The following is a 24,482-nucleotide window of genomic DNA, read 5'->3' as shown; positions in this document are numbered from 1 at the left end:
AAATCTGGACCTTTATCGACCCCAACTTCAAGCCCATAGTCACTCCAGGAACCGGCCCAACTGGAATTCCTCTGTAGGGGCCTTCCAGGCCTCACACCAGGCAACATATTTTCGCCATATACGGTGATAGTGTTTTCTAGCCTTTATCAGCGTAGGAATAACTTCATCCGGAATGCCTTTTTCCGCTAGGATCCTGCGTTCAACCGCCATGCCGTCAAACGCAGCCGCGGTAAGTCTTGGTACAGACAGGGCCCCTGATGCAACAGGTCCTGTCTGAGAGGCAGAGGCCATGGGTCCTCTGTGTGCATTTCCTGCAGTTCCGGGTACCAAGTCCTTCCTGGCCAATCCGGAACAATGAGTATTGTTCTCACTCCTCTTTTTCTTACGATTCTCAGCACCTTGGGTATGAGAGGAAGAGGAGGAAACACATAGACCGACTGGAACACCCACGGTGTTACTAGTGCGTCCACAGCTAGCGCCTGAGGGTCTCTTGACCTGGCGCAATACCTTTGTAGCTTTTTGTTGAGACGGGATGCCATCATGTCCACCTGTGGCAGTTCCCATCGATTTGTAATCTGAGTGAAGACTTCGTGATGAAGTCCCCCACTCTCCCGGGTGGAGGTCGTGCCTGCTGAGGAAGTCTGCTTCCCAGTTGTCCACTCCCGGAATGAACACTGCTGACAGTGCTTGCACGTGATTCTCCGCCCAACGAAGAATCCTGGTGGCTTCCGCCATCGCCACTCTGCTTCTTGTGCCGCCCTGGCGGTTTACATGAGCCACCGCGGTGATGTTGTCTGACTGAATCAGCACCGGTTGGTTGCGAAGCAGAGGCTCCGCTTGACTCAGGGCGTTGTATATGGCCCTTAGTTCCAAGATATTTATGTGCAGACAAGCCTCCTGACTTGACCACAACCCTTGGAAGTTTCTTCCCTGAGTGACTGACCACCATCCTCGGAGGCTCGCATCCGTGGTCACCAGGACCCAGTCCTGTATGCCGAACCTGCGGCCCTCGAGAAGGTGAGCATTCTGCAGCCACCACAGTAGAAACACCCTGGCCCTCAGGGACAGGGTGATCAGCCGATGCATCTGAAGATGCGATCCGGACCACTTGTCCAACAGATCCCACTGAAAGATCCTCGCATGGAACCTGCCGAAGGGAATGGCTTCGTACGATGCCACCATCTTTCCCAGGACTCGCGTGCAGTGATGCACCGACACCTGTTTTGGTTTTAAGAGGTCTCTGACTAGAGTCACGAGCTCCTGAGCCTTCTCCGCCGGGAGAAAAACCTTCTTCTGGTCTGTGTCCAGAATCATGCCCAGAAAGGGCAGACGCGTCGTAGGAATCAGCTGCGACTTTGGGATATTCAGAATCCAGCCATGCTGCTGCAACACTTCCTGAGAGTGTGCTACGCTGATCAGCAACTGCTCTCTGGACCTCGCCTTTATGAGGAGATCGTCCAAGTATGGGATAACTGACTCCTTGCTTTCTCAGGATCACCATAATTTCTGCCATTACCCTGGTAAATATTCTCGGTGCCGTGGAGAGCCCAAACGGCAACGTCTGGAATTGGTAATGACAGTCCTGTACCACAAATCTGAGGTACTCCTGATGAGGTGGATAAATGGGGACATGCAAGTAAGCATCCTTTATGTCCAGAGACACTATAAAATCCCCCTCTTCAAGGCTTGCAATGACCGCTCTGAGCGATTCCATTTTGAACTTGAATCTTTTCAGATAAATGTTCAGGGACTTTAAATTCAATATGGGTCTGACCGAACCGTCCGGTTTCGGTACCACAAACATTGTGGAATAGTATCCCCTTCCCTGTTAAAGGAGGGGAACCTTTACCACCACCTGCTGGAGATATAACTTGTGAATTGCCGCTAACACTACTTCCCTTTCCATGGGGGAAGCTGGCAGGGCCGATTTGAGGTAACGGTGAGGGGGCATCACTTCGAATTCCAGCTTGTATCCCTGAGACACAATCTGTATAGCCCAGGGATCCACCTGTGAGCAAACCCACTGGTGGCTGAAATTTCGGAGACGCGCCCCCACCGCTCCTGGCTCCACCTGTGGAGCCCCATCGTCATGCGGTGGATTTAGTGGAAGCCGGGGAGGACTTCTGTTCCTGGGAACTAGCTGTATGGTGCAGCTTCTTTCCTCTACCCCTGCCTCTGGCAAGAAAGGATGCACCTCTGACTTTCTTGCTTCTTTGTGATCGAAAGGACTGCATTTGGTAATACGGTGCTTTCTTAGGCTGTGAGGGAATATATGGCAAAAAAATTTGACTTCCCAGCCGTAGCTGTGGAAACTAGGTCCGAGAGACCGTCCCCAAACAATTCCTCACCCTTGTAAGGTAAAACCTCCATGTGCTTTTTGGAGTCGGCATCACCTGTCCATTGCAGAGTCCACAGGACCCTTCTGGCAGAAATTGACATTGCATTTATTCTAGAGCCCAGTAGGCAAATGTCCCTCTGGGCATCCCTCATATATAGGACAGCGTCTTTTATATGCCCCAGGGTCAGTAAAATGGTATCCTTGTCTAAGGTATCCAGTTCCTCAGACAGATTATCTGTCCATGCTGCTACAGCACTACACATCCAGGCCGACGCAATCGCCGGCCTCAGTAGAGTACCTGAATGTGTATAAACAGACTTCAGGATACTTTCCTGCTTCCTATCGGCAGGATCCTTTAGGGAGGCCGTATCCTGTGACGGCAGGGCCACCTTCTAAGATAAGCGTGTCAGAGCTTTTTCTACCCTAGGGGAGGATTCCCAGGGAATCCTGTCCGTTGGTGGGAAAGGGTACGCCATAAGTAACCTTTTGGAAATCAGCACTTTCCTATCGGGGGAATCCCACGCTTTTTCACATACTGTAACTCATTTAACTCATGTGAAGGGGGAAAAGTCACCTCTTGCTTTTTCTCCCCATACATATACACCCTCTTGTCAGGGACAGGGTTTACCTCTGATATGTACAACACATCCTTCATTGCTATAATCATGTAGCGGATGGCTTTAGCCATTTTAGGCTGCAACTTTGCATCATCGTCATAGACACTGGAGTCAGAATCCGTGTCGATATCTGTGTCAACAATTTTGGATAGTGGGCGCTTCTGAGACCCTGACAGCCTCTGCGCTGTAGGATCAGGCATGGGCTGAGACCCCGACTGTCCCAAGGCATCAGCTTTATCCAACCTTTTATGCAAGGAGTTTACATTATCATTTAACACCTTCCACATATCCATCCAATCAGGTGTCGGCGCCGTCGGCGGAGACATGTCATTCATCTGCACCTGCTCTGCCTCCACATAGCCCTCCTCGTCAAACATGTCGACACACGCGTACCGACACACCACACACACAGGGGATGCTCTATATGAGGACAGGACCCCCACAAGGCCTTTTGGAGAGACAGAGAGAGAGTATGCCAGCACACACCCCAGCGCTATATGACCCAGGAATCACACAGTAACTTAAGTGTTTACCCAGTAGCTGCTGTATATATGATTAATGCGCTAAATTTATGTGCCCCCCCTCTCTTTTTACCCTCTTTCTACCGTGAGTCTGCAGGGGAGAGCCTGGGGAGCTTCCTCTCAGCAGAGCTGTGGAGAGAAAATGGCGCTGGTGAGTGCTGAGGAAGAAGGCCCCGCCCCCTCAGCGGCGGGCTTCTGTCCCGCGATTTTGTGTAAAATTAATGGCGGGGGCTCATGCCTAATACAGTGCCCAGCTGTATATATGCTGCTTTTTTGCCAGGAGGTAATCAATTGCTGCCCAGGGCGCCCCCCCCCTGCGCCCTGCACCCTACAGTGACCAGAGTGTGTGGGTTAGTGTGGGCGCAATGGCGCACAGCTGCAGTGCTGTGCGCTACCTCATATGAAGACAGGAGTCTTCTGCCGCCGATTTTGACGTCTTCTTGCTTCAACCCGCCGGCTTCTGTCTTCTGGCTCTGCGAGGGGGACGGCGGCGTGGCTCCGGGAACGGACGACCAAGGTTAGGTTCCTGTGTTCGATCCCTCTGGAGCTAATGGTGTCCAGTAGCCTAAGAAGCGCAACCTAGCCGCAGTTAGTAGGTTTGCTTCTCTCCCCTCAGTCCCACGTAGCAGAGAGTCTGTTGCCAGCAGAAGCTCACTGAAAATAAAAAACCTAACTAAAATACTTTCTTATTAGCAAGCTCAGGAGAGCTCACTAAAATGCACCCAGCTCTGTCCGGGCACAGATTCTAACTGAGGTCTGGAGGAGGGGCATAGAGGGAGGAGCCAGTGCACACCAGTAGTACTAAATCTTTCTTAGAGTGCCCAGTCTCCTGCGGAGCCCGTCTATTCCCCATGGTCCTTACGGAGTCCCCAGCATCCACTAGGACGTTAGAGAGAAATATTATATATATATATATATTATATCCAATGCACAAACAAATATACAAGCAAAGACTAACGCAACAGGGGCTGCCATACAGGTACTGTGTTATAAAGCATAATCCAACTAAGCAGGTAGGTGATTGCAACGTTATTCCAGCCGGAATACATTGGAGCACTTTTATAGCAAAACGCTTCTGTGCCATCCTCTCAATATATCATATGAATGGATTACAAAACACAGCAATTATAAGATGCAATTTAAAATGTGCCATTCAAACGTCCCATGTGACACGTACAGTAGGTGAGGAATCCAGGAAACATAACATGCTAACATTCATGCAATGCACTTAGCCATACAAAGGTCAGACGAAGTCGCCGTGTCCTAATCACACACATTACATCACTCATCTAAACTCTATTCAGTATGTACTAAGAGGAAACGCATCATTCTGTGACTTCTCGTGTGGGAAGTGTACAGTCACATCACACTGGTATCCCTGAGCCATCTATCACCGGCTCTGCCCGACGGAAGCCGCTGGAATCAGAAATTAAAAAAGGAGGTGGCTGAAGGCTATGATTGGAAAGCAGCACGTCTGCAATAATGTGTCACAGTGTACCTCCCAAAAATAGACATGCGAGGAGGAAAAAAAAAAGAAGAAAAAAAAAAAAGTCCAGAGTAGGGACTATTAACTCTGTAGTGGTGACTAAGGGAAACAGTTGCAAATTCATGCAACAATGTATCGGACACATACTGCAGCTGCAGGGATATTAGGAAGCACATCAGTCACTTACAAACATAATATCCAATAATTGCCGATCACCCAATCGGATATTGGTGATTCGCCGATTCATGTATGGACCCCCTTCACACACACAATAACCAAAGTTTTTAATTAGCACTTCACCTCTCTCTGGTGGTCTCAATGTAATAACTGCTATGATGATACCCAACACAGAGTTATAGAGATCATATAACATGCACGGAAATGACACGTGTGTTATTACAGTTCAAGTGAAAGGAGAAACCAATAAACAAAACTGGGTCATGTGACTTCACAATGCGATTCTTACACCAGCTATTTACTACTGTGGGTCACAGACTTTGGTTAGAACAATGCCAACTTAAATCCGTATAATAAATGACACTTCTGTAATTGGCGGCGCTCCTAATTTCTCTCTATCAGAATGCAGCTTTTAAAGTTTCATTGCAATACAAAAGTTGTATAGAAACGACTGGCATGCTACAAACACAGACGGATTGCAAGCTCTTCAGTATACCACGCTGCCAACATTCCATCCACCACATGAATTCGATTTTTACAAACACTGAGCACATTTAGAGCTTGCTACGAATATCAAGTACACGTCTAATGACTGAAGGCGAGTGATTGACAGAGGTCTGGATATAACAAGAACAAAATCACAGGCTACACATGATACTCCCCCAGACCAGGCTACATTCATGTGTGTATATATGGTGATAAAGTTACTAGGGGCAGACACAGTGTATATGGAGTCAGTGCTGACTGGCCCAGACGCTTCTGGAAGTGGAAGAATGTAGCTCGTGGCTTTCCCTTCCAATTTTGGAAGACGTGCATATCCCTCCTTCTTAATGTACAAGAGTAAAAATGTTAAGGCCTGTGGTGTGTGTGTGTGTGTGTGTGTTTGTGTTTGTTGGGGGGGGGGTGGGGGAGGGGGGGGGGGCAGGAAGGCATAGAGGACTCGATTCAATTCATTGACCGTTGAATAGTGCTGGGAGTTAGCTCCCGGCGCTATTCAATACAGCGACAAGTGACCCTCAATTGTCAGGAATTCTTCTCTCACCCCCGGAGGATGAGAGAAGAAACCAGACAAAAGTGCTGCCGCGCGGCCGGCGCAAGGCTGATTCTGTCGGGAATCAGCATCACGCCGGGGAGTTAAGTCGGAGAATGCCCGTTCTCCCGACAATTCGGCCTGTTAAGGCCGCGAGAACGGGCCTTCGCCGACTTAACTGGAGCTGAATTGAATAGCGACGGGAGCTAACTCTTGGTGCTATTCAACTGTCGCTGAATTGAATCGAACCCAATGACTAGCAATACCCCTTTCACACACGCGGCCTGGGTATTTACCGGGTCTATCAAGCTGGCAAATTCCCGGGTCTCAGTTCGACCCTAGTAGGGGCAGGGACGAGGACACTAGGGCTTCGTCCTGGGTAGTTTCTTTTCACACATACTAAAAACCTGGGTTGATGCGCATTCATGTGCAAAAATCCAGGTTTTTGAATAAGTGAAAGGGGTATAGGGCTGTAAGACGAGGGGAGCACCTGCTGCAGGATTGGAGGCTATAGAGGATGATAAATACAACTGATCCCGCTGTCAGACGGCTAATGCTGGATCGCTCCCGGGAATTTGAAATGGGTCCTTCCCGGGTGCGACCTGGCATTGGACCCTGAGAACTGGCTTCCCGACCCGCCACATTGCAAGGTCAGGTTACCATCGGTAGCGGGGACCATGGCGTCATCGGGGGCGGAGGTGGCGCTAGGAGATGAGAATCTCTGTGCCGCCTCTCCCTATGCTGGTAACGGGTCCCGGGTTGCATCAACCAGGGAAATCCGTTCGCACTGCGCCTGGCCCGGGAATAACACGGCTTTATTCTTGGGTTGAATTACCAGATCAGGTGACCCGGGAATTCGGGACTGACCCTTTCACACCGCACAGCGACCAGGCAATATACCGGGTTATCTTTGTGGTGTGAAAGGGGTGTTAGTTTGTGTTCTTGGGGAGGTGGAGGGTGAGGCCACAGTGGGGAGCAGAGTATACCACACGGAGGCTGAATCAAAGTCCCCATTAAGAGCAGGGTGAGGCTGTTTAAGAGACGGGGCAGATGTACTAATAGTTGGAGAGTGATAAAGTGGAGCAAGGTAAAGTACCAGCCAACCAGCTACTGCCATTTTCCAAACAGGCTATAACATGACAGCTAGGAGCTGATTGGCTGGAACTTTATTACTCTCCACAGCTTAGTACAGCTCCCCCAGGGTATAATATGCGGGGTGACAGGAAGCTAGGCATGAGAGCAGAGCAGGACGTGTGGGGCGACTAAAGTTAAATGACCTGTATGGGAGCAGGGTAAAGCGGTTAGTGGCATGTAGACTGTAGAGAGCGAGGTGAGGACTTGGAGGATCAGACTGTGATAGACCTGCAAGAAGCCTTCCGGATAACTGGAGGCTGAGAAACCCGGGTATGACATGTGGAGGACTGGAGACCGTACAGGAACTCTGTGGAAAGCTACAGGCTGTATGAATGAAAGATCAGACTACTACATGTCAGGGGAGCTGGAGGTTGTGTGAGAGAGATCTGGGTATGACGTGTCAGGGGGACTGGAGGTTGGGTGTGTGAGAGATCTGGGTATGACATGTCAGGGGGACTGGAGGTTGTGTGTGCGAGATCTGGGTATGACGTGTCAGGGGGACTGGAGGTTGTGTGTGCGAGATCTGGGTATGACGTGTCAGGGGAGCTGGAGGTTGTGTGAGTGAGATCTGGGTATGACGTGTCAGGGGGACTGGAGGTTGGGTGTGTGAGATCTGGGTATGACGTGTCAGGGGGACTGGAGGTTGGGTGTGTGAGATCTGGGTATGACGTGTCAGGGGGACAGGAGGTTGGGTGTGTGAGATCTGGGTATGACATGTCAGGGGGACTGGAGGATGTGTGTGAGATCTGGGTATGACATGTCAGGGGACTGGAGGTTGGGTGTGTGAGAGATCTGGGTATGACATGTCAGGGGGACTGGAGGTTGGGTGTGTGAGAGATCTGGGTATGACATGTCAGGGGGACTGGAGGTTGTGTGCGAGAGATCTGGGTATGACGTGTCAGGGGGACTGGAGGTTGGGTGTGTGAGATCTGGGTATGACGTGTCAGGGGGACTGGAGGTTGGGTGTGTGAGATCTGGGTATGACATGTCAGGGGGACTGGAGGTTGGGTGTGCGAGTTCTGGGTATGACATGTCAGGGGGACTGGAGGTTGTGTGTGCGAGATCTGGGTATGACGTGTCAGGGGGACTGGAGGTTGGGTGTGTGAGAAATCTGGGTATGACGTGTCAGGGGGACTGGAGGTTGGGTGTGTGAGAGATCTGGGTATGACATGTCAAGGTTACTGGAGGTTGGGTGTGTGAGAGATCTGGGTATGACGTGTCATGGGGACTGGAGATTGTGTGCGAGATCTGGGTATGACGTGTCATGGGGACTGGAGGTTGTGTGCGAGATCTGGGTATGACATGTCAGGGGGACTGGAGGTTGTGTGTGAGATCTGGGTATGACATGTCAGGGGGACTGGAGGTTGTGTGCGAGATCTGGGTATGACGTGTCAGGGGGACTGGAGGTTGGGTGTGTGAGAGATCTGGGTATGACATGTCAGGGGGACTGGAGGTTGTGTGTGCGAGATCTGGGTATGACGTGTCAGGGGGACTGGAGGTTGGGTGTGTGAGAGATCTGGGTATGACGTGTCAGGGGGACTGGAGGTTGGGTGTGTGAGAGATCTGGGTATGACGTGTCAGGGGGACTGGAGGTTGTGTGCGAGATCTGGGTATGACATGTCAGGGGGACTGGAGGGTTGTGTGTGAGATCTGGGTATGACATGTCAGGGGGACTGGAGGTTGTGTGTGAGATCTGGGTATGACATGTCAGGGGGACTGGAGGTTGTGTGTGAGATCTGGGTATGACATGTCAGGGGGACTGGAGTATGTCTGAGAGATCTGGGTATGATGTGTCAGGGGGACTGGAGGTTGTGTGTGTGAGATCTGGGTATGACATGTCAGGGGGACTGGAGGTTGGGTGTGTGAGATCTGTGTATGACGTGTTAGGGGGACTGGAGGTTGTGTGTGCGAGATCTGGGTATGACATGTCAGGGGGACTGGAGGTTGGGTGTGTGAGATCTGGGTATGACGTGTCAGGGGGACTGGAGGTTGTGTGTGTGAGATCTGGGTATGACATGTCAGGGGGACTGGAGGTTGGGTGTGTGAGATCTGTGTATGACGTGTTAGGGGGACTGGAGGTTGTGTGTGTGAGATCTGGGTATGACATGTCAGGGGGACTGGAGGTTGGGTGTGTGAGATCTGGGTATGACGTGTCAGGGGGACTGGAGGTTGTGTGTGTGAGATCTGGGTACGACATGTCAGGGGGACTGGAGGTTGGGTGTGTGAGATCTGGGTATTGCATCTGGAGGAGCTGCAGGCTGTGTGACAGCAGAATGAGTCCTTCTGAAGGACCTGAAGCTGTCTGAAACTGAGGCATGAACACATGAGAAAGAAGGCTGTATGAGATCAGGTCAAAGCCTTTGGGAGGACTGGGAGCTGTGCGAGAGAAGGGCGAGGACCATTGGAGGTTGTCTGTTGTACCTGTGTATGTCATGTGGAGACAGAAAGCCATGTAAGAGCAGCGGAGGCTGTATGCGATACTGGTGTATGACATGAGGCTGCAGGAGACCCCAGGGGAGGCTACGAGGTGTGTATAAGAGCAGGGCATGACATGGTGAGAGTGTGGAGGCTGGGAGAGGCCTGTGTGGTGACTGAAGGTTGTGTGTAGTACTGGGGTATATGTGGGAGACATGAGACTGCGGGAGAGACCAGGGGAGGCTGTGGGAGACAGGAGGCTAAGGGCTGTTTATGTGACCAGGGCATGACATACTGGGAGTGTGGAGGCTGGATGAGGCCTGTGGGAGAGATCAGGGGAGGCTGTGATAGAGGAGACTAAGCATGACATGTGGGAGGCTAAGGGGTGTGTGTGTGACCAGGGCATGACATGCTAGGAGTGTGGAGGCTGGGTGAGGCCTGTGTGGTGACTGGAGGCTGTGTGTGATGCTGGGGTATGACATATGGGAGACAGGAGGCTGAGGCATGACATGTGGGAGGCTGAGGGGTGTGTATGTGACCAGGGCATGACATGCTGGGAGTGTGGAGGCTGGCTGAGGCCTGTGGGGTGATGGAGGCTGTGTGTGATACTGGGGTATGACATATGGGAGACAGGAGACTGTGGGGAAGATCAGGGGAGGCTGTGGGGGAGGTCAGGGGAGTCTGTGGGAGACAGGAGGCTGTGGGAGAGATCAGGGAAGGCTGTGGGAGACAGGAGGCTGAGGCATGACATGTGGGAGGCTGAGGGGTGTGTATGTGACCAGGGCATGACATGCTGGGAGTGTGGAAGCTTGGCTGAGGCCTGTGGGGTGACTGGAGGCTGTGTGGAAGCAGGGTGAGGCCTGGCGGGCATGGACGGGTGTGAAGGCCGCTCCCAGGCCCGGACATAGCTGCAGGGTGACGGCGGGATCTTACCCTCCTCGCACCGCCTCCTGCGCCGGCCTGGCCGCTGAGTGTGCTGCTGCTTCTGCTAATGGCGGGCGGTGGGGGGCGGACCGGCAGCTCCTCCTCCTCTCTGACAGTCAGTGGGAGCTCGGAGAGAGTGGGAGAGAGAAGCGGGGCCTGCGGATCCTCCTCACCACCAGACGGCCACCATCTTACATTAGGGGGGGGACACTGTCCTGGCAGCTGGGAGGGAGGGGGAGCGGCGCACTGCGCAGGCGCAACGCCTTTGGGAGGAAGATCGAGCCCTGAGCTGGCGGCGCGGAGCATGACGGGAGCTGTAGTCCACGCTGCAGTGTGACACTGCGATGCCCTGCGGCCGCCTGGACTGCAACTCCCGGCATGCCCCGCGTGGCGTATGGCAATCGTCTCCCCGTTCGCTAAAACGCCACTTCTGTGAACACTTTGACGGTTTGAGAACAACTGACAACAGTTCCCGTAACGGGACCGCGTCAGCTCAGCCGCCCTCAGATTGTCCGGCAGTGGCTGCCGGGAAGTGTAGTTCCCTCAACCCCTGACCTGGCGTAACGTCTACCAGCGCGGGACTATATCTCCCAGAAGCCCCCGCGGTCCTGTCATAGGCCGATAGAGGGCTTGCTCGTTGTAACTCATAACTCAAATATCTGCCCAGGACTGGTCCTCTGGCAGCTGTGTAAGGCCGGTGAGGCCCCCGTGGCTCCGTTTTGACAGGGGATTGCCGACTCGGGGAGCCGGGTTTTTTTCAGGCACCGCTGAGGGCAGCCCCCGGGAGAGAGCCGGCGTGTTCCGGTCGGGGAGTTGCAGTCCCAAGATGGCGGCGCCGTTGGCGGTAAATTCAGGTAATGATAAGAATAAGTCGTGTCCTGGCTGGGTATCTAATGGGGGCGTAGGGTGGGTGCTGGCGGGGGGTCTCCCAGCTGCAAGGGCCCCAGCACGTGCCGGACACACCTCCCTGCACATGTCCTGAGGTGGTCACTGACTAATATCAGGCACACAGCACATAAGCACCATGCAGTCCTATGGCCACCTATGTGGGGTCACTGTAATAGCCTGTACACCCGGCTGCAGGGCAGGGATATGTCCCTGCAATGTCCTCCCTGGCAGCGCTGTGCGCGTTCTTGGTGCCAGCTACGTAGGCGTCCATATATGTGGCCGCCAGCAGCTCAACCCAGGGATGGTTACCATTGGTTATCTGCCGGCGGCCCAACGTATCGCCATTCATGGCGGCAATCTGATGGTGATGGTCCACAGCTGCGCTGTCCTAGGGTTGGCTCTCTGCTGACACGTGTCGCTAGATGGATATCCGCCATCGATGGATAACCATTCCATGGCTCACACGGGATAGAATACACTACACCCTGTACAGACATAGGGCCTCATTCTTGCTATTCAGTAGCAGCTGTGGTGGTCGTGGCTGCTGGTACTGCAACATTATGCTAATGACGCAGGAGACGGCTTCTGTGTAAATAGGCGCCCCCTGCCGGCTTCTGTGATCCGCGATGACGCAACTTCAGATCATCTGCGTGAACATTGGTCATCTGAGTAACCCTCCGATTATGCAGGATGGCCGGGATATTCACGCTGCTGAAACCAGTGAAGCTGAGTTCAAGGACGCAACTGCTAGTTTCAGCATGCACAGAAGACTGTGGTGATGTGCCCCTTGTTTTCTAAAGTGCTGCCTGCCACTCCCCCAAATGGGCACACCTTGTTACTCGTGCTGCGCCTTAGGGGCACTGAATACAGTATTGCAGGGCGAGCGCACCATTTTCACATGCACAGATCTCTAACCATAGGATTTGTTCGTAAACCATTGGGTTTGCGTACACATCTGAATCGCGCCAATAGGACACAACACCCCCAACATGACCTGACAGCTGGCCATGACCATAATACATCTATTACACCCTATACAGACATAGGACATTACACCCTCTACATAACCTGACCGCTGGACATGACTATAATACATCTATTACACCCTATACAGACATAGGATGCTACACCCCCAACATGACCTGACCACTGGCCATGACCAAATACATCTATTACACCCTATACAGACATAGGACACTACACCCCCAACATGGCCTGACCACTGGCCGTGACCAAATACATCTATTACACCCTATACAGACATAGGACACTACACCCCAACATGACCTGACCACTGGCCATGACCATAATACATCTATTACACCCTATACAGACATAAGACACTGGACATGACCATAATACATCTATTACACCCTATACAGACATAGGACACTACACCCCAACATGACCTGACTACTGGCCATGACCATAATACTTCTATTACACCCTATACAGACATAAGACACTGGACATGACCATAATACATCTATTACACCCTATACAGACATAGGACACTACACCCCCAACATAACCTGACCACTGGCCATGACCATAATACATCTATTACACCCTCTACAGACATAGGACACTACACCCCAACATGACCTGACCATAATACATCTATTACACCCTATACAGACATAGAACACTACACCCCAACATGACCTGACCGCTGGACATGAACAATAATGCATCTATTACACCCTATACAGACATAGGACACTACACCCCAACATGACCTGACCGCTGGCCATGACCATAATACATCTATTACACCCTATACAGACACAGGACACTACACCCCCAACATGACCTGACCACTGGCCATGACCATAATACATCTATTACACCCTATACAGACATAGGACACTACACCCCCAACATGACCTGACCGCTGGACATGAACAATAATGCATCTATTACACCCTATACAGACATAGGATGCTACACCCCCAACATGACCTGACCACTGGCCATGACAATAATACATCTATTACACCCTATACAGACATAGGACACTACACCCCAACATGACCTGACCACTGGCCGTGACCAAATACATCTATTACACCCTATACAGACATAGGACACTACACCCCCAACATGGCCTGACCACTGGCCGTGACCAAATACATCTATTACACCCTATACAGACATAGGACACTACACCCCAACATGACCTGACCACTGGCCATGACCATAATACATCTATTACACCCTATACAGACATAGGATGCTACACCCCCAACATGACCGGACCACTGGCCATGACCATAATACATCTATTACACCCTATACAGGCATAGGATGCTACACCCCCAACATGACCTGACCACTGGCCATGACCATAATACATCTATTACACCCTATACAGGCATAGGATGCTACACCCCCAACATGACCTGACCACTGGCCATGACCATAATACATCTATTACACCCTATACAGACATAAGACGCTACAGCCATAACATGACCTGACCACTGGCCGTGACCAAATACATCTATTACACCCTATACAGACATAGGACGCTACAGCCATAACATGGCCTGACCACTGGCCATGACCATAATACATCTATTACACCCTATACAGACATAGGACATTACCCCCAACATGACCTGACCACTGGCCGTGACCATTATACATCTATTATACCCTATACAGACATAGGACACTACAACCCCAACATGACCTGACCGCTGGACATGACCATAATACATCTATTACATCCTATACAGTCATAGGACACTACACCACCAACATGACCTGACCACTGGCCGTGACCAAATACATCTATTACACCCTATACAGACATAGGACACTACAGCCCCAACATGACCTGACCACTGGCCATGACCATAATACATCTATTACACCCTATACAGACATAGGACACTACAGCCCCAACATGACCTGACCGCTGGACATGACCATAATACATCTATTACACCCTATACAGACATAGGACACTACACCCCCAACATGACCTGACAGCTGGCTGTGACCATAATACATCTATTACACCCTATACAGACATAGGACACTACACCCCCAACATGACCTGACCACTGGCCATGACCATAATACATCTATTACACCCTATACAGACATAGAACACTACAGCCCCAACATGACTTGACCACTGGCCATGACCATAATACATCTTTCTCTGACGTCCTAGTGGATGCTGGGGACTCCGAAAGGACCATGGGGAATAGCGGCTCCGCAGGAGACTGGGCACAAAAGTAAAAGCTTTAAGACTACCTGGTGTGCACTGGCTCCTCCCCCTATGACCCTCCTCCAAGCCTCAGTTAGATTTTTGTGCCCGAACGAGAAGGGTGCAGTCTAGGTGGCTCTCCTGAGCTGCTTAGAAAAAAGTTTAGTTTTAGGTTTTTTATTTTCAGTGAGACCTGCTGGCAACAGGCTCACTGCATCGAGGGACTAAGGGGAGAAGAAGCGAACTCACCTGCGTGCAGAGTGGATTGGGCTTCTTAGGCTACTGGACATTAGCTCCAGAGGGACGATCACAGGCCCAGCCATGGATGGGTCCCAGAGCCGCGCCGCCGTCCCCCTTACAGAGCCAGAAGAGCAGAAGAGGTCCGGAAAAATCGGCGGCAGAAGACGTCCTGTCTTCAATAAGGTAGCGCACAGCACCGCAGCTGTGCGCCATTGCTCTCAGCACACTTCACACTCCGGTCACTGAGGGTGCAGGGCGCTGGGTGGGGGCGCCCTGAGACGCAATATAAAAACCTTAGGGGGCAAAAAATGCATCACATATAGCTCCTGGGCTATATGGATGCATTTAACTCATGCCTGTTTTTCCATAAAAAAGCGGGAGAACGGCCGCCGAGAAGGGGGCGGAGCCTATCTCCTCAGCACACTGGCGCCATTTTTCCTCACAGCTCCGTTGGAGGGAAGCTCCCTGACTCTCCCCTGCAGTCCTGCACTACAGAAACAGGGTAAAACAAGAGAGGGGGGGCACTAAATTGGCAGATAAATCTATACAGCAGCTATATAAGGGAAAAACACTTATATAAGGTTATCCCTGTATATATATAGCGCTCTGGTATGTGCTGGCAAACTCTCCCTCTGTCTCCCCAAAGGGCTAGTGGGGTCCTGTCCTCTATCAGAGCATTCCCTGTGTGTGTGCTGTGTGTCGGTACGTTGTGTCGACATGTATGAGGAGGAAAATGGTATGGAGGCGGAGCAATTGCCTGTATTAGTGATGTCACCCCCTAGGGAGTCGACACCTGACTGGATGGTCTTATGGAAGGAATTACGTGATAGTGTCAGCACTTTACAAAAGACTGTTGACGACATGAGACAGCCGGCAAATCAGTTAATACCTGTACAGGCGTCTCAAACACCGTCAGGGGCTCTAAAGCGCCCGTTACCTCAGGTGGTCGACACAGACTCCAGTGTCGACGGTGAGGAAACAAACGTATTTTCCAGTAGGGCCACACGTTACATGATCACGGCAATGAAGGAGGTTTTGAACATTTCTGATACTACAAGTACCACAAAAAAGGGTATTATGTGGGGTGTGAAAAAACTACCCGTAGTTTTTCCTGAATCAGATGAATTAAATGAGGTGTGTGATGAAGCGTGGGTTTCCCCCGATAAAAAACTGCTAATTTCTAAAAAATTATTGGCATTATACCCTTTCCCGCCAGAGGTTAGGGCGCGTTGGGAAACACCCCCTAGGGTGGATAAGGCGCTCACACGCTTATCAAAACAAGTGGCGTTACCGTCTCCTGATAAGGCCGCCCTCAAGGAACCAGCTGATAGGAAGCTGGAAAATATCCTAAAAAGTATATACACACATACTGGTATTATACTGCGACCAGCAATCGCCTCAGCCTGGATGTGCAGTGCTGGGGTGGCTTGGTCGGATTCCCTGACTGAAAATATTGATACCCTGGACAGGGACAATATATTATTGACTATAGAGCATTTAAAGGATGCATTTCTATATATGAGAGATGCACAGAGGGATATTTGCACTCTGGCATCAAGATTAAGTGCGCTGTCTATTTCTGCCAGAAGAGGGTTATGGACGCGACAGTGGTCAGGTGATGCGGATTCCAAACGGCATATGGAAGTATTGCCGTATAAAGGGGAGGAGTTATTTGGGGTCGGTCTATCGGACCTGGTGGCCACGGCAACGGCTGGGAAATCCACCTTTTTACCCCAGGTCACCTCTCAGCAGAAAAAGACACTGTCTTTTTTCAGGCTCAGTCCTTTCGTCCCCATAAGGGCAAGCGGGCAAAAGGCCACTCGTATCTGCCCCGGGGCAGAGGAAGGGGAAAAAGACTGCAGCAGACAGCCTCTTCCCAGGAACAGAAGCCCTCCCCCGCTTCTGCCAAGTCCTCAGCATGACGCTGGGGCCTTACAAGCGGACTCAGGCACGGTGGGGGCCCGTCTCAAGAATTTCAGCGCGCAGTGGGCTCACTCGCAAGTGGACCCCTGAATCCTGCAGGTAGTATCTCAGGGGTACAAATTGGAATTCGAGACGTCTCCCCCTCGCCGGTTCCTGAAGTCTGCTTTACCAACGTCTCCCCCCGACAGGGAGGCGGTATTGGAAGCCATTCACAAGCTGTATTCCCAGCAGGTGATAATCAAGGTACCCCTCCTACAACAGGGAAAGGGGTATTATTCCACGCTGTTTGTGGTACCGAAGCCGGACGGCTCGGTGAGACCTATTTTAAATCTGAAATCCTTGAACACTTACATACAAAGGTTCAAATTCAAGATGGAATCACTCAGAGCAGTGATAGCGAACCTGGAAGAAGGGGACTATATGGTGTCTCTGGACATCAAGGATGCTTACCTCCATGTCCCAATTTGCCCTTCTCACCAAGGGTACCTCAGGTTTGTGGTACAGAACTGTCACTATCAGTTTCAGACGCTGCCGTTTGGATTGTCCACGGCACCCCGGGTCTTTACCAAGGTAATGGCCGAAATGATGATTCTTCTTCGAAGAAAAGGCGTCTTAATTATCCCTTACTTGGACGATCTCCTGATAAGGGCAAGGTCCAGAGAACAGTTAGAGGTCGGAGTAGCACTATCTCAAGTAGTACTACGACAGCACGGATGGATTCTAAATATTCCAAAATCGCAGCTGATTCCGACGACACGTCTGCTGTTCCTAGGGATGATTCTGGACACAGTACAGAAAAAGGTGTTTCTCCCGGAGGAGAAAGCCAGGGAGTTATCCGACCTAGTCAGGAACCTCCTAAAACCAGGCCAAGTGTCAGTGCATCAATGCACAAGGGTCCTGGGAAAAATGGTGGCTTCTTACGAAGCGATTCCATTCGGCAGATTCCACGCAAGAACTTTTCAGTGGGATCTGCTGGACAAATGGTCCGTATCGCATCTTCAAATGCATCAGCGGATAACCCTGTCTCCAAGGACAAGGGTGTCTCTCCTGTGGTGGTTGCAGAGTGCTCATCTTCTAGAGGGCCGCAGATTCGGCATTCAGGACTGGGTCCTGGTGACCACGGATGCCAGCCTGAGAGGCTGGGGAGCAGTCACACAGGGAAGAAATTTCCAGGGCTTGTGGTCAAGCATGGAAACGTCACTTCACATAAATATCCTGGAACTAAGGGCCATTTACAATGCCCTAAGTCAGGCAAGGCCTCTGCTTCAGGGTCAGCCGGTGCTGATCCAGTCGGACAACATCACGGCAGTCGCCCACGTAAACAGACAGGGCGGCACAAGAAGCAGGAGGGCAATGACGGAAGTTGCAAGGATTCTTCGCTGGGCGGAAAATCATGTGATAGCACTGTCAGCAGTGGACAACTGGGAAGCAGACTTCCTCAGCAGACACGATCTCCACCCGGGGGAGTGGGGACTTCACCCAGAAGTCTTCCACATGATTGTGAACCGTTGGGAAAAACCAAAGGTGGACATGATGGCGTCCCGCCTCAACAAAAAACTGGACAGATATTGCGCCAGGTCAAGGGACCCTCAGGCAATAGCTGTGGACGCTCTGGTAACACCGTGGGTGTACCAGTCAGTGTATGTGTTCCCTCCTCTGCCTCTCATACCCAAGGTACTGAGAATCATAAGAAGGAGAGGAGTAAGGACTATACTCGTGGCTCCGGATTGGCCAAGAAGGACTTGGTACCCGGAACTTCAAGAGATGCTCACGGAAGACCCGTGGCCTCTACCTCTAAGAAAGGACCTGCTCCAGCAGGGACCCTGTCTGTTCCAAGACTTACCGCGGCTGCGTTTGACGGCATGGCGGTTGAACGCCGGATCCTGAAGGAAAAAGGCATTCCGGATGAAGTCATCCCTACCTACAAAGCCAGGAAGGATGTAACTGTGCAACATTATCACCGTATTTGGCGTAAATATGTTGCGTGGTGTGAGGCCAGGAAGGCCCCTACAGAGGAATTTCAACTGGGTCGTTTCCTGCATTTCCTGCAAACAGGACTGTCTATGGGCCTAAAATTAGGGTCCATTAAGGTTCAAATTTCGGCCCTGTCAATATTCTTCCAAAAAGAACTAGCTTCAGTTCCTGAAGTCCAGACGTTTGTCAAGGGGGTACTGCATATACAGCCTCCTTTTGTGCCTCCAGTGGCACCTTGGGATCTCAATGTAGTTTTGGGGTTCCTAAAATCACATTGGTTTGAACCACTCACCACTGTGGACTTAAAATATCTCACATGGAAAGTGGTAATGCTGTTAGCCCTGGCCTCAGCCAGGCGTGTCTCAGAATTGGCGGCTTTATCCTATAAAAGCCCTTACCTAATTTTTCATACGGACAGGGCAGAATTGAGGACTCGTCCTCAATTTCTCCCTAAGGTGGTTACAGCATTTCACTTAAACCAGCCTATTGTGGTGCCTGCGGCTACTAGGGACTTGGAGGATTCCAAGTTGCTGGACGTAGTCAGGGCCCTGAAAATATATGTTTCCAGGACGGCTGGAGTCAGAAAATCTGACTCGCTGTTTATCCTGTATGCACCCAACAAGCTGGGTGCTCCTGCTTCTAAGCAGACTATTGCTCGTTGGATTTGTAGTACAATTCAGCTTGCACATTCTGTGGCAGGCCTGCCACAGCCAAAATCTGTAAAAGCCCATTCCACACGGAAAGTGGGCTCATCTTGGGCGGCTGCCCGAGGGGTCTCGGCGTTACAACTTTGCCGAGCAGCTACTTGGTCAGGGGCAAACACGTTTGCTAAATTCTACAAATTTGATACCCTGGCTGAGGAGGACCTGGAGTTCTCTCATTCGGTGCTGCAGAGTCATCCGCACTCTCCCGCCCGTTTGGGAGCTTTGGTATAATCCCCATGGTCCTTTCGGAGTCCCCAGCATCCACTAGGACGTCAGAGAAAATAAGAATTTACTTACCGATAATTCTATTTCTCATAGTCCGTAGTGGATGCTGGGCGCCCATCCCAAGTGCGGATTGTCTGCAATACTTGTACAAAGTTATTGTTACAAAAAATCGGGTTATTATTGTTGTGAGCCATCTTTTCAGAGGCTCCTCTGTTATCATGCTGTTAACTGGGTTCAGATCACAAGTTGTACGGTGTGGCTGGTATGAGTCTTACCCGGGATTCAAAATCCTTCCTTATTGTGTACGCTCGTCCGGGCACAGTATCCTAACTGAGGCTTGGAGGAGGGTCATAGGGGGAGGAGCCAGTGCACACCAGGTAGTCTTAAAGCTTTTACTTTTGTGCCCAGTCTCCTGCGGAGCCGCTATTCCCCATGGTCCTTTCGGAGTCCCCAGCATCCTCTACGGACTATGAGAAATAGAATTATCGGTAAGTAAATTCTTATTATTACACCCTATACAGACATAGGACACTACACCCCCAACATGACCTGACCGCTGGCTGTGACCATAATACATCTATTACACCCTATACAGACACAGGACACTACACCCCCAACATGACCTGACCTCTGGCCATGACCATAATACATCTATTACACCCTATACAGACATAGGACACTACAGCCCCAACATGACCTGACCGCTGGCCATGACCATAATACAATTATATTACACTCTATACAGACATAGGATGCTACACCCCAACATGACCTGACCACTGGCCGTGACCAAATACATCTATTACACCCTATACAGACATAGGACGCTACAGCCATAACATGACCTGACCACTGGCCATGACCATAATACATCTATTACACCCTATATAGACATAGGACACTACACCCCCAACATGACCTGACCTCTGGCCATGACCATAATACATCTATTACACCCTATACAGACATAGGACACTACAGCCCCAACATGACCTGACCGCTGGCCATGACCATAATACAATTATATTACACTCTATACAGACATAGGATGCTACACCCCAACATGACCTGACCACTGGCCGTGACCAAATACATCTATTACACCCTATACAGACATAGGACGCTACAGCCATAACATGACCTGACCACTGGCCATGACCATAATACATCTATTACACCCTATACAGACATAGGACACTACAGCCCCAACATGACCTGACCACTGGCCGTGACCAAATACATCTATTACACCCTATACAGACATAGGACGCTACAGCCATAACATGACCTGACCACTGGCCATGACCATAATACATCTATTACACTCTATACAGACATAGGACACTACAGCCCCAACATGACCTGACCACTGGCCGTGACCAAATACATCTATTACACCCTATACAGACATAGGACGCTACAGCCATAACATGACCTGACCGCTGGCCATGACCATAATACATCTATTAAATCCTATACAGACATAGGACGCTACACCCCAACATGATCTGACCGCTGGCTGTGACCATAATACATCTATTACACCCTATACAGACATAGGACGCTACAGCCATAACATGGCCTGGCCACTGGACATGAACAATAAAGCCCCCCTATACACGCTGCTGCAACAGTATTTAGATGTCAAAATACAAAGCACCGAATACTGGTTTATACAAAATAAAATATACTGCACACTCTGCTTGCGAATGTGATGACCGCACATATGCTAATAATTGCTGTCACAAAAAAATAACACCATGTTTTTGAGTTATAAATGTTTGAAAGTGTCAAAAATACAAAACATTTTGTACTTGTGGTCATACAAAAACCTTGTTTTTTCAGGCCAGGATAAAGACAAATTTAGAGTTTTTAAGGGTTATTTGATGCACTCAAACTTTTTAAAACAGATTTCTTAAAAAAAAATAACATGGTATAAAATGCTCTAATACTTTGGGGCATATACAATTAGCCTCGTTAATTTCACCTCTAACATTAATGCAGTTATCTTGACCATTTTTCGAATACTGCGACTATGCGCGCTCCCGATATCTACGTAATGTAATTGAAACTAAAAAAATAGTTGCAAGTTATTTTTTTGGCTGAAACCTTCAGGGAATTTTTAATTTCTTTACTAACCCAAAGAAAAATATTTTGTTCTGTAAAAAGTGTTATGATGTGTACGTACACACGGTGAGATTTTTTCTTTCGATTTTGACTATATAGTCAAAATCGCAAGAAAAGTTAGTGCAGATTGCAAGGTGTTATTATTATTTTCTCTATCGTCCTAAGTGGATGCTGGGGTTCCTGAAAGGACCATGGGGAATAGCGGCTCCGCAGGAGACAGGCACAAAAAAGTAAAGCTTTACTAGGTCAGGTGGTGTGCACTGGCTCCTCCCCCTATGACCCTCCTCCAGACTCCAGTTAGATTTTGTGCCCGAACGAGAAGGGTGCAATCTAGGTGGCTCTCCTAAAGAGCTGCTTAGAGAAAGTTTAGTTTAGGTTTTTTTCTTTACAGTGAGTCCTGCTGGCAACAGGATCACTGCAACGTGGGACTTAGGGGGAAAGTAGTAAACTCACCTGCATGCAGAGTGGATTTGCTGCTTGGCTACTGGACACCATTAGCTCCAGAGGGATCGAACACAGGCCCAGCCGTGGAGTCCGGTCCCGGAGCCGCGCCGCCGACCCCCTTGCAGATGCTGAAGCGTGAAGAGGTCCGGAAACCGGCGGCTGAAGACTCCTCAGTCTTCATAAGGTAGCGCACAGCACTGCAGCTGTGCGCCATTTTCCTCTCAGCACACTTCACTGGGCAGTCACTGAGGGTGCAGAGCGCTGGGGGGGGGCGCTCTGAGAGGCAAATATAAACCTTATACAAGGCTAAAAATACCTCACATATAGCCCATAGGGGCTATATGGAGATATTTAACCCCTGCCTGACTGGAAAAATAGCGGGAGAAGAACCCGCCGATAAAGGGGCGGGGCCTATCTCCTCAGCACACGGCGCCATTTTCTGTCACAGCTCCGCTGGTCAGAACGGCTCCCAGGTCTCTCCCCTGCACTGCACTACAGAAACAGGGTAAAACAGAGAGGGGGGGCACATTAATGGCTATATATATATATATTAAAGCAGCTATAAGGGAGCACTTAATATAAGGATATCCCTTGTTTATATAGCGCTTTGTGGTGTGTGCTGGCAGACTCTCCCTCTGTCTCCCCAAAAGGGCTAGTGGGTCCTGTCTTCATTAGAGCATTCCCTGTGAGTTTGCGGTGTGTGTCGGTACGTGGTGTCGACATGTATGAGGACGATATTGGTGTGGAGGCGGAGCAATTGCCAAATATGCAGATGTCACCCCCCAGGGGGTCGACACCAGAATGGATGCCTTTATTTGTGGAATTACGTGATGGTTTATCTTCCCTTAAACAGTCAGTTGAGGACATGAGGCGGCCGGACAATCAATTAATGCCTGTCCAGGCGCCTCAAACACCGTCAGGGGCTGTAAAACGCCCTTTGCCTCAGTCGGTCGACACAGACCCAGACACGGGCACTGATTCCAGTGACGACGGTAGAAATTCAAACGTATTTTCCAGTAGGGCCACACGTTATATGATTTTGGCAATGAAGGAGACGTTACATTTAGCTGATACTACAGATACCGTAAAACAGGGTATTATGTATGGTGTGAAAAAACTACAAACAGTTTTTCCTGAATCAGAAGAATTAAATGACGTGTGTGATGAAGCGTGGGTTGCTCCTGATAAAAAGTTGATAATTTCAAAAAAGTTATTGGCATTATACCCTTTCCCGCCAGAGGTTAGGGCGCGCTGGGAAACACCCCCTAAGGTGGACAAGGCGCTCACACGCTTATCCAAACAAGTGGCGTTACCCTCTCCTGAGACGGCCGCACTTAAGGATCCATCAGATAGAAAGATGGAAGTTATTCAAAAGAATATATACACACATGCAGGTGTTATACTACGACCAGCTATAGCAACTGCCTGGATGTGCAGTGCTGGAGTAGTTTGGTCAGAATCCCTGATTGAAAATATTGATACCCTAGATAGGGACAATGTTTTACTGTCGTTAGAACAAATAAAGGATGCATTTATCTATATGCGTGATGCACAGAGGGATATTTGCACACTGGCATCTCGGGTGAGTGCTATGTCCATTTCAGCCAGAAGAGCCTTATGGACACGACAGTGGACAGGCGATGCGGATTCAAAACGTCACATGGAGGTTTTGCCGTATAAAGGGGAGGAGTTATTTGGAGTTGGTCTATCAGACTTGGTGGCCACGGCTACTGCCGGGAAATCCACTTTTTTACCTCAAGTCACTCCCCAACAGAGAAAGGCACCGACCTTTCAACCGCAGCCTTTTCGCTCCTACAAAAATAAGAGAGCAAAGGGCTTGTCGTACCTGCCACGAGGCAGAGGAAGAGGGAAGAGACACCAACAGGCAGCTCCTTCCCAGGAACAGAAGCCCTCCCCGGCTCCTGCAAAAACCTCAGCATGACGCTGGGGCCTCTCAAGCGGACTCGGGGACAGTGGGGGGCCGTCTCAAAAATTACAGCGCGCAGTGGGCTCACTCGCAGGTAGACCCCTGGATCCTGCAGATAATATCTCAGGGGTACAGGTTGGAATTAGAGACGGATCCTCCTCATCGTTT

The 24,482-nt window shown here is 50.3% G+C and overlaps 2 protein-coding genes across 9 annotated transcripts in view; one reads left to right on the top strand and one right to left on the bottom strand.

Moving 5' to 3' along the window:
• CNOT4 (CCR4-NOT transcription complex subunit 4) overlaps positions 1–10,888 on the bottom strand; it is a 155,899-nt gene extending 145,011 nt beyond the window's left edge. For 3 of the 7 annotated variants that reach the window (XM_063929014.1, XM_063929015.1, XM_063929016.1), the window contains exon 1: positions 10,652–10,881. The gene's annotated coding sequence lies outside the window, so the exon portion shown is untranslated. Of the gene's footprint in view, positions 1–10,651 lie in introns of all 7 variants that reach the window. The other 4 variants (XM_063929012.1, XM_063929013.1, XM_063929010.1 and 1 more) reach the window with 3 other exon arrangements.
• Positions 10,889–11,110: 222 nt separating this feature from the next.
• The window catches only part of NUP205 (nucleoporin 205), a 136,984-nt gene continuing 123,612 nt past the window's right edge, over positions 11,111–24,482 (top strand). For both annotated transcript variants that reach the window (XM_063929009.1, XM_063929008.1), the window contains exon 1: positions 11,111–11,496. In XM_063929009.1, coding sequence (XP_063785079.1) covers positions 11,469–11,496 — 28 coding nt within the window. In that variant the 5' untranslated portion in view covers positions 11,111–11,468. The remainder of the gene's footprint in view (positions 11,497–24,482) is intronic.

Source organism: Pseudophryne corroboree, chromosome 6, assembly GCF_028390025.1.
Source record: "Pseudophryne corroboree isolate aPseCor3 chromosome 6, aPseCor3.hap2, whole genome shotgun sequence".
Lineage (NCBI taxonomy): Eukaryota > Metazoa > Chordata > Amphibia > Anura > Myobatrachidae > Pseudophryne > Pseudophryne corroboree.
Note: the sequence above shows the minus strand (reverse complement) of the source record. Positions and strands in the feature narration are given on the sequence as shown.